Raw genomic sequence first — 11,505 nt, 5'->3', positions numbered from 1 at the left:
ATGCATAGTGAAAGGCTGGGAGCTAAGAATAAAAAATACGGAGTGTTGGTGAGAAGGCAGCATGAACACCGATGTAGAACAGAGCTCCTCAAAGGCAAGACTGAAATAAAGGATAGAAATACAACATTAAAGAACAAGAGGATGAGAGTTCTCTCTGAAATAACACACAGTTTTGAAGATAGCACGATAAGGCCTCAGCTGATGGGATATAAGAGGGGCAATTATGGAAGCAAATACTACAGGAGATGGAAGATTAAGAATTTAGATGGCTAGAGAGTAAAGATAAAAATATAAAAGGAATGAGGAAATTGAGGAGGTAACACTTAAAAGAGGAAATTTCAGAGACACTTAAAAAAAATACTTCAGGGTCAACACTTTACAGCAAATACGCCACTTTGAATGTTTCCCCCACCATTTAAAAACCTTTAATGGGTACCTACTATTTTAAAAATTAAGTCCAAATTCTTGAGCCTTACATACAAGGACATTCATAATCTGACCCAAAACTACTTTCTCAGGCTTAACTCCTACTGGCGTCTATTCACGGGAAACCACTGCTCCAGCCTAGCCAGTCTGCTCTTTGCCAGCAAGGAGATCCTATCTTTGCACTTCTGTCTACCACATTACATCCTTACTCCCCAACTACACTATAACCACCTAAGCAAAGTTAAAAAGCAGGACAAAATGAAAACAATTGGGCTACCTGTTAGAGGAAAGCAAAGATAAACAAGACAGGATACCCAACATCGGGAAACTTACCGTCATAAGGCTATCTATGTTAACCCTCCCTACCCTTCAAGGTACAGGTCAAGTCCATTTTCTATCTTCCACTAACCATTTTCTCCTAATTCCTGAGTACTCACTGTGTACAATCATCTGGGTCTATCCTAAACAGCTTAGGTTAACAGCTTACTAGATCTATAGCCTTCCTGTCTACTCAAGTATGAGTCCCGAGGGTAAGGATTATGTTTTAGGTTTCTTTGTAAACTCCAGTGTCTAGTACACTGCCCTAAAATAGAAGAAATGAATGCTAGGCATAAATGCACTTCCACATGGAAAGTAGTTCTTTCCTCCCTGGCAATGAGACAGGGAAAAACAATTTAAGAAATTCAATCCTTAAGGCTCTGCTTATACTGTTATCAGTTCCAATCATCTATCTCAATTGATCTTATTCCTTTCATTATAGGCAATAGTGTATATAGTAAAATACTAATGTATTTAGATTTCCCCAAGTTTGAACTGTATACATAATTCTCAACTAATATTTTCATATATGCACAATGCTAACCAAGCCCTGTGTTTTATGAAGCTAACAATATATCCTTCAAAAGGAGGTAAAAACAGGGCTCTGTTCTTGAATTTGATTAAGACCCCCTGAATTCAATTCTGGAAGACTTTAACTCAACATATAACCCCAACTGTCCACGCACCCTCTACTACTGTTAAACATATGTATTCCACATTATTCACCTTGTCCCATTGTTGGCTGTCTCCATCTCACAAATAATGGTGATTAAGCCCATATTTAGAAGTAACACATTCCTTGCTTACTCACATCGTATCTCTGTAAAGGGAGATCTTAATTGCATGTACTATAACCTATCCATGTTTAGATTCAGAAAAAAACGATACCAACTGAATGAAGAGCAGCGAGATGCAAAAGTGGGAATTCCCTAAACCTTTATATGCCTATTAAAAATAATACCTCCACAGATGAGGAGTGTCCAATCAAATCTCCAATAAGCTCCAAAGAACACGGAGTGGCATTTTCCTGTTGCTTTTTAACAGGTTGGCTGGCTTGTTTGTTTACTCTTCCAAATCCCCACATGTTAAAAAAACCTAGAAAAGTAATCATTTCAGTCATTCCCAAAATTACTATGCTCTCTACTCAGAATAAAGGATCAGAAAAACAGAAAATTTAAATGTAAATATGTTACTTCCTTTCATCTTAACTACAAGGTTTGTTGCTCATCTCTTTTATTGCCCCTCCTCACCCACTGGTGAAGGTGTATTCACATGACAAAATGCACTGGGAATAAAAGAGAGCAGCAAAAGGCCTGAATGCCAGTGTCAAAAAAAAAAAACAAAAACAAAAACAAAAACCACACAACTCAGATCAACAAAAGTAGATGAAAAGCAACATATATGTCCAAATACAATACCCTATGACTTCAGATGACCAGAAGAAACTCCAGAGGTACTAGCATCGGATTTCCTATGCAAAGGATGCTAATGAACCAGGATTTTGTTTTTCAAACCAAATACCTGCAGGTCAAGAGCTCAGGAGATTATGATATAAACACAAAAGTGTATTTTTCCATAAATTGAATTCGATGTTAATGCTTCCAGGCTGAAAGAACACTTTAATGTGATAACTGATGGTACAAATCCCATTTGTGTATCAAGCATTATGATAGACAATATAAAATGATTGAATACTTCAATGGGCCATTTGTTCAGATTACCAGAAAGTAAGAGTTTCCCCTTAAAACAGTAAAATACTAGTTGACTTGAATTGAAATAAACAGGCAGTTCTACATTAAAGCAACATTAAGATGTGAATTTGAGATCCCAATTAGCATATGCTTCATGTAAACATGCCTATTTGGAGCACTGTATATTATTCCTGTGGTTGCACTTAACTGCCTTTCTTCTGTTTTTCATAGGAGAAAAGACACACCTGTTGGTACAGGTTCAGCTGCAAGCTGCTGTTTTTCTCTTAACTCCCAAATGCGTACACTGCCATCTTCCGAGCATGAGATTAACTGCCTGTCAGAAAAAAAATAAATAACTGACAAAAAGCAAGTGCACAACAAGGGCCTATGCTAAATTTGCAGTGAAAGAAATCAGCGCCCTCAACTGCTTCTCTTCAGCTCTTGGCAGGAGTTGATAAAAATCACTATTTAACATGGCTTTACAATGCTAAGTAAAAGCACTCCTCAGGAAGGGCACGTTATATTGTCCCACTGGCTTAAATGTGATAAATGTATCATCCTGTTTTTAAAAATGTGGGGCACCTGGGTGACTCAGTCGGTTGAGTGTCTGACTTCAGCTCAGGTCATGATTATCACAGCTTGTGAGTTCGAGCCCCACATCAGACCTTGTGCTGACAGTTCAGAGCCTGGAACCTGATTCTGTGTCCCCTCCTCTCTCTATGCCCCTCCCCTGCTTGTGCTCTGCCTCTGTCTCTCAAAAATAAATAAATGTAAAAAAAATTTTTTTTAATGTATTCAGGAAAACTATGAATTAATTACACTTTCACAATATCCTGAACAGTCCCCTTCCCTCCTCTCACTGTATCTCTTCTCAGGGTGGCTCTCACTCTAAAAGTATCCTGCAGAGAAAATAGTATTCCCCTCCTACAATTTCATCCCTAGAAACTCAGAAGCCAAATTTACCCTTAGAGGAAAGCCCTTGCTTAGTAGCCCCACATAACAAGGAGATGACCATTTCTTTCTGGCCATCAACAACTGCAACAATAAGGTGGGTTTATGGAAAATACAAGAAGAAAAATAGTGCCCAAAGTCTACTTCTTGTAAATTTTATAACACATTACCACAAACTCTTTTGTTAGAGACAGCCATGGGTATTCTCCATTTCTAAAAGAATCTAACAGGTCAAACCATGGAGCCAAATAACTTTGCCACTTCAGAAGTTACCATGGTGGAACTGGGAAATGGGAATCTATTTCATTTGTTGTAGAATAGATGGGACGACGGGAAGAAAGAGGAGACACAGGATCTGAAGCAGGTTCCAGGCTTCCAAGCAGGTTCGAGCCGTCAGCATAGAGCCCGACGCCGGGCTCAAATTCACAAATCGCAAGATCACGACCTGAGCTGAAGTCAGATGCTCAGCCGACTGAGCCACCGAGGCACCCCTGTAAATGACCTTTTTAAATAATACTAACATGATCTTTGTCAAAGTTAGGGTGGTATTTTTTCATTAAACTACAGTTGGCAGACTACAGCTCATGGGCTACTCTGGCCCACCTTCTAGTACCTGTTTGGAAGTTTGGCAATGTGCAGGACACTGGAGTCATGGGCAGTTTTCTGGCAAGCAATCACACGCTTCATTTGAAGGTTATACACATATAAACCCCTTCCAACGGCAGCAAATACATTCTGGTCAGGAGAAAAGTTCAGAAATGGACATAAAGTTAATCCTTACCACTACGTAGTACAACAGATTTCCAGTCCTGCTATGACATCAGAAGGCCACTATTACCTTCTGTATTCAATAGGGAACTTCCAAAGAAGTCCTGTATATGACAGCTAGAAAGAGGAACTCTGGCTGGCAGACTGGCGGTACAGTGGGAGCTGCTGAGGCACAACCTAGATTTTCATTCACCTAACACTATACCCTTAAGAATGCAAGAGACCTACAAATGCAAGGACACAAAAAAGCCTATGCTATAGTGGCACTATCATCTTAAGATCCTCCGAAGAATTCACAAAAAACATTTTTCCAAATGTATTATTAGAAAACAACTTTAATCTTTTGAAGGTACTTTTACCAATATTGATCTTCTTATAGCCTAACAACATCTCATTTTCCAGAGAAACAAGTTAAAATTTTAGAAGATTAAAGCGACACACTAAGTTCAGACATGGAGCTGATACCAGAATCAAGGTCATGTTACTCCAGTCCCTTGCTCTTGACTCACACCACACTACCTAGCTTCTGAAATTATTTTGCACATCACTAGACTTTTGGTAGCACTTGCCTGGGAATCCTTTTCTTATGCAATAGGTACCCCAGTGAGGCAGATCTTTCAAAAATCCCTTAAGATCTAGCCTCCCTGTTTTTACCAAAAAAATTCTCTTGAGGAATTCTTCTCTTCCATTGAGGCCTACAAACCCAACTCAGACTCACAGTATCTAGACCATAGCATGCCCTCAAGGCTTACCAGAGTTTAAATGTGGAAAGATCCCCTTGATCCTCTGGATCAGTACTCTGCACTTAGCAGCGCAAAGTGAGGGCAAGTGTCAGGAGCATTAATGAAAACTGGTCAACGTGCTAAAATCTAGAGCCCTATGGGTAGCAATTCAAATGCAAAGAAACCCCAAAAACTAGTTCTACAAACCAGGAAATCTGTGCAGTTTACGTGATATACCAAAGAGCACAAAGGAAATTATAAGCACAGCTGGAGAATTAATGAACTCTTGGGCAGCTATTACTCATCAGAGTCACTCTATCAATCACCTATAATCAATAATTAATGTCCCCTTATAGAAAAAACAAACCCCTATAAAAGAAGAAATACTAGGGAAAACTGAGTAATGCTTTATCAAGCATTTATAGCAATTAATACACCTCAATCAAAATCTGTGAGAAGAAAAAATACAAAATGAAAAAACTTTAAATACTAATTTTTACAAGCAAAAAAGGTACCAAATAAAAAACATAATTTTTAGGACCATAACTCTTATTTAATCCAACCAAAGATTTCAACAGAGTTTTTAAATCTATAGACATGTAATCACTTCTTTGCCTCACAGACAGGAGCTAAGATTAAAATGCTTTTTTAATGGAAGTTCTGCAATCTATGAAAAATATCAGAACATTAAAAAAATTTTTTTAACGTTTACTTGTTTTTGAGAGACAGCTCAAAAAATAAAAAAAAGACAGCTTTACTTATTGTGAGAGAGGGAAGGGCAGAGAGACAGAGAGACACAGAATCCAAAGTAGGCTCCTGGCTCTGAGCTGTCAGCACAGTGCCCGAAGCAGCCTAAACACGGGGCTCCAACTCACCAACCTTGAGATCATGACCTGGGCTGAAGTTGGACGCTTAATCAACTAAGCCACCCAGGCACCCTGAAAAATATCAGAACATTTTAAAGCACAACTTGAATACGGGGAATGATACCTTTTTATATCCATCATGAGATTAAGTTTAAAAATTTCTGCTCAGCACTCTCAACAATAGCCAAATTAAAAGAGCCTAAATGTCCATCAACTGATGAATGGATAAAGAAATTGTGGTTTATATACACAACGGAGTACTATGTGGCAATGAGAAAGAATGAAATATGGCCCTTTGTAGCAACATGGATGGAACTGGAGAGTGTGATGCTAAGTGAAATAAGCCATACAGAGAAAGACAGATACCATATGGTTTCACTCTTATGTGGATCCTGAGAAACTTAACAGAAACCCATGGGGGAGGGGAAGGGAAAAAAAAAGAAAAAAAGGAGGTTAGAGTGGGAGAAAGCCAAAGCATAAGAGACTCTTAAAAACTGAGAACTGAGGTTTGATGGGGGGTGAGAGGGAGGGGAGGGTGGGTGATGGGTACTGAGGAGGGCACCTTTTGGGATGAGCACTGGGTGTTGTATGGAAACCAATCTGACGATAAATTTCATATACTGAAAAAAAAATTTTTTTAAATAAAAATAAAAATTTCTGCTCAGGTCATTATCTTACAGTTCATGAGTTCAATCCCCACATCAGGCTCTGCTCTGACAGCACAGAGCCTGCTTGAGATTCTCTCTCTCCCTCTCTCAAAAATACATAAACTTAAAAAAAAAATTAGACACTGGGTGTATTAAAAAAGACAAGTTTACAGATTTTTTTTTTTTTTTTTTTTTTTTTTTTACCTCTTCATCCCATGTGAAGTGATGAATAGAAATGTCATTGGGTTTTTGACAGAGTTTTATTTCTTGTTGGGTGTCCAGCTGTGGAGATGGGTCCCAGAAGTTGCATTCACAGGCCTGCACTGTCCAGTCCAGAATATTCCAGATGATCATTTCTCCAACATGGGAGCCAGTTACAAAACTCAAATCTAGGCAGAGTTCATATTTGTCTCTTTAGTGATCATTTTACATACACTAAAGGTAAAAAAGAAATAGACTGCCTGCTGGTAATGCTCTATAAAACCACAGCATTTACAATAGTGAGGTACCTAGACAAGCCAAACAAAAAGATCAATATAACAGCATAGCAAGACCAGAAACAGACTCAAGTTTACTTATTTAGTATGTCATAACAGCATTTCAATTCAGTGAGGGAAGAAATGCCTCACACTGGAATATTTGGTTAACTATTTGGGGAACAGAAATAAAAGAACCTTATCTTGGATCATACACTATTTAGAAAACGGACCCAGAGCACCTGGGTGGCTCAGTAAGTCAAGCGTCCGACTTCATCTCAGGTCTTGATCTCTTGGTTCATGAGTTCGAGCCCTGCATCGGGCTCTGTGCTGACAGCTTAGAGCCTGGAGCCTGTTTTAGATTCTGTGTCTTGCTCTCTCTGACCCTCCCCTGATTGAACTCTGTCTCTCTCAAAAATAAATAATAAACATTAAAAGAAGGGAGGGGAAGGGGAGGGAACAGACCCTTCTCCTATGTTTCTCTTTTACTATCACACTACTACCATATAACACTTGTGACACCAGATGTGGGGGGGGGGGGTTCCCCACATCAAGCAATTGTGACACCAGCTGAGTGTCCTACAATTTAACTCCTTTCTGGCACTCTACCTGGAGGAAGCATCAGATCCCACAGGGTAAGGGCTCAGTCCCACAAGACTCCCTCTACTTCAGATGCCAAGTGCAAGTCCAGGTTGTTACCTGTGCTTCTAACCAATCAGCTATAAATCAGAGGCTCTCATACCCTCTCCTTGGGTTCAATTAATTTGCTAGAGAAGCTCACAGATCTCAGGAAAACAGTTTACTGTTTACCAGTTTATTATAAAATACGATAAAAGACAAAGATGAACACCCAGATGAAGAAGATGTGTAGGACAGGGTGTGTGGGAAGGCTGTGGAGCTTCCATGCCCTCTCCAACCATGCCACTTTCCCAGCACCTCTACATGCTGGGCAATTAGGAAGCTCTCCAAACCCCATACTGTTGGGATTTTTATGGAGGCTTCATCATGTAAGCATGATCAATTATTCCATTTCCAGCCCCTCTGTGGAAAATGAGGGGTAGGCTAAAACTTCCAAGTTTCTAGTCATGGCTGGTCTTTCTGGTGACCAGCCCCCATCTAGAAGCCCACCAAGAAACAAAGGTCTCATTAGAACAAAAGTCACTACTATCACTCAGAAAATTCCAAGAAATATCGATCAGCAAATATTAGACCAAATATTAGAACAAAAGATGCTCCCTGAGCTCTTATCACTTAGGAAATTACAATGGTTTTAGGAGCTCTGTGCCAAGAACTGGGGGCAGAGAGCAATATATATTTTTTCTGTTATTTTACATAGGCCAAAGTAAGTTTCAAATACATTAAAACATTAAAAGTACTTAAAGGATTGAAAAAATAAAGGTAAATGCTTTTATAAATATGGAGTGCTAAAAAGCTCTAAAGGAGGCAGGGTGGGGAAAGAAAGATACATATGTAAATATCTGCTTAGTGAAAACAATCATATTTAAATGACAAAAGGCTGGGAAAAATTTGCAACTCAGGTATCAAAATGGGTTTATTATACTTGATAAATAAGGAGTTCCTGGAAACCAAATTTTGATAAATACTCCATCACAGAAAGTGGGCAAAAGACCTGAACAGACAAAATAAAAAATACAAATGGTCAGTAAACATGGGCAAAGATGTTCAAGTGCCTTAATAATCAAAAAAATCTAAAAGCAGTAAGAAGGGCACCTGGGTGGCTCAGTCAGTTAAGCGACCAACTTTGGCTTTGGTCATGATCTCACAGTTCCTGAGTTTGAGTCCTGCATCTGGCTCTGTGCACTGACAGCACAGAGCCTGCTTCAGATCCTCTGTCTCCTCCTCTCTCTCTGCCCCTCCCCAGCTTGCATGTGCAATCTTTCTCTCTCAAAAATAAACATTAAAAAATAATAATAAAGCAGTAAGATACTACTCAATGACTTGAAAACTGGGAAAGATGAAAAAATAGCAAAGTCCCCAATGCTGGCAAAAGCATAAAATCAACATACTTCCGTACTAATGTCCTAGTATAAATTGGTACAATCCTTTCAAATGTGGTGATATGCATCAAAACCTTAAAAAAAATGTAAACCCACTGATCCAACAATTCCACCTTTAGAAATTTATCCTGAGGAAAGCACATAAAAGATAAATGTAACAAGGCTATTATACGTAATATTAACAATGTGAATTGGGAACTGAATAAATAAGACTTCTATAAAATTAAACAGTAACTGTTATTAAAAATTGAGTTGTAGGGGTGTCTGGGTAGCTCAGTTAAAAGTCCAACTTTGATTCAGGTCATGATCTCATGGTTCGTGGGTTCAAGCCCTTGAGTCGGGCTCTGTGCTGACAGTGTGGAGCCTACTTGGGATTCACTCTCCCTCTCTCTCTACCCCTCTGTGACTTGCATTCTCTTTCTCTCTCTCAAAAAAAATAAATAAACTTAAAAAAATTTTAGTTGTAAAAGTATGTTTATACTACTACGGAAATATATTCATGACATACAGTTACAAAACAGCAAGCCATATGGATATACACATACATATTCTCAGAATAACACCTAGAAGTATACAGACCAGTGCTTAATACTGTCGTGTGGGATAATTTTCCTTTTTACAGACTTTATGTTTCTCACTCTTTTCTCATTGCTCTACCATGACTAGATATTACTTCTACAATAACAAGTTTTTATTACCTTAAACGAAAATAAAATTAGTGGGCCAACTAAGACACTTTGTAAATTACATAATTAATAGAAAATGTACTACTGCTGACACTAAAAACTATCTTAAATAAATGTAATTTATTTTAATCCTTACATATTTAGGTAAGGTAGAAGAGAACAATACAAGGTGAGTCTAAAAACCCAAGTTCTAAATGTGGCTCTGTTACTAGCCATCTAGTCCTCAGAAAGTCATTTAACCTCTATCTTGGATTTCTCATGCACTAGATGAAAAAGCCAATAATAAATGTGTACGAATTTAAAAAAAGACATCAAACATTATCTTTGAGTCTTTGGCATTATTCTGAGCTCCTAGTATTATTCCAAATTAATGGTATTAAAACCTCCAGTATTTCTAATTTAGGAATACAAAGATGAGTTAGTTATGATTTAATGATTCCATTTACCAAATAAGCCAGGACAGAAATATCTAATAATTAGATGAACAATCTCTTAGAAATAAAAAATTACCAGCAGTCATACATGTAAACTTTATTTTGTCTTGGTTCCAAGACCAAGTTCTATAGTTTATTAATGGACTACTAATAATGGGACAGTTAAAGCTGTACTACTCTTTCCATGACCTTCTTTTCCATCCCTTTCCCTCCTCTTTCCAATTTCATTCAAAATACAAAAGAACCAGAGACATTAAGGAGTGAAGATTCTTGACACTAACTCTGCATGCCATCATAACAGAGTCAACTGAACTTGAGACCACACGGCTGTCTGCTCTAACTTAATCTTCCCGAGTGTCTGTGATTCATCTATGCAACAGAAACAAGATATTTGTGCCCAGCTGGAATTTTTCACTTAAAATACTGGCATTCAGCTGCGTCAGTGTAGTTTATTACTATAAATTTATCACTATATATTCTCAAACAGGTCACTCAGAATGTTTCACACAAAACAAGCTCAATGATATACAGAGATGGATTTTCATCCTATGTTAGTATCAAAAGTCACTTAGTATAGGGGCACCTGGGTGGCTCAGTCAGCTAAGCGTCTGACTGCGGCTCAGATCATGATCTCATGGTTTGTGGGTTTGAGCCCCGCATCAGGGTCTGTGCTGACAGCTTAATCTGGAGGCTGCTTTGGATTCTGTGTCTCCCTCTTCTCTGCCCCTCCTCCCCACACACACACACTCTGTGTCTCTCAAAAAAAAAAAAAAGTCACTTAGTAGGAACTCCCATTCTTATATCTGTCTACCTTCCCTCACTAGTACTAATAATTTGTGATTACCATACCATGCTGTCAACACAAGAAAAGGAATAAAATGAAGCAGCACCAGAGCCTTTTGCCAGAAAATATAAACTAGGTTATCTTGTATGTCTGTGTTAGAAAACCTTCTGCTCAGGCATTCAGATCTCTTTTTCATTCATTATCAGATTCTCTGTTATTCATTATTCACATCTATGGGAATTTTGTCCTACCATTCTAAGGTTGCCTGTGGCCACCTCCATGAAAATGCACTTCTCCTATGAAATACAAACCCAGAACTAGCCACATCTTCCACTGGTAATTGGTAGTAAAAGAAACAGGGCTGAGAGTGGAGCTGGGAACCATACAACATAATAATTTCAGGATCACTGAAATCTTCAGGACAGCAAACCTACCTATGTACAAAATAGAGACTGTCACAATATCATTTTCAAATTTTAACAGACTACTTGACCATATAGGATTCCTCAAAATGCTTACAGCTTATTTATTATCTGTAATGTAATTTTATAGTCAGGGAGTTAATAAAGTAAAAACTACTATGGGTTTCCTGTAATTTTCATTAACAATATTTTTGCTTTAGATTTCCATTTTCTTTCCCTTAAGAAGTTGGCAAAGAAATATTTTCTGGTTCAACTGTTACAAGCTTCTTTGCATATTGCACAGCAGAAGGGCCATG

At 38.2% G+C, this 11,505-nt stretch overlaps 1 protein-coding gene across 7 annotated transcripts in view; it reads right to left on the bottom strand.

Moving 5' to 3' along the window:
* Positions 1-11,505, bottom strand: part of WDR41 (WD repeat domain 41) — a 196,399-nt gene that overhangs the window by 3,751 nt on the left and 181,143 nt on the right. For all 7 annotated transcript variants that reach the window (XR_013556330.1, XM_078448753.2, XM_078448749.2 and 4 more), the window contains 4 exons: positions 6,594-6,778; positions 4,000-4,121; positions 2,681-2,769; positions 1,706-1,839 (listed from right to left, as the gene is read on the bottom strand). Coding sequence is in view for 6 of the 7 variants with exons in the window: in XM_078448753.2 (XP_078304879.1) it covers positions 1,706-1,839; positions 2,681-2,769; positions 4,000-4,121; positions 6,594-6,778 (530 nt within the window). In the remaining variant the exon portion in view is untranslated. The remainder of the gene's footprint in view (positions 1-1,705; positions 1,840-2,680; positions 2,770-3,999; positions 4,122-6,593; positions 6,779-11,505) is intronic.

This window comes from Panthera onca, chromosome A1 (genome assembly GCF_046562875.1).
Source record: "Panthera onca isolate mPanOnc1 chromosome A1, mPanOnc1 haplotype 2, whole genome shotgun sequence".
In the NCBI taxonomy this organism is placed as follows: domain Eukaryota; kingdom Metazoa; phylum Chordata; class Mammalia; order Carnivora; family Felidae; genus Panthera; species Panthera onca.
This window is presented reverse-complemented; position numbering and strand designations above follow the sequence as displayed.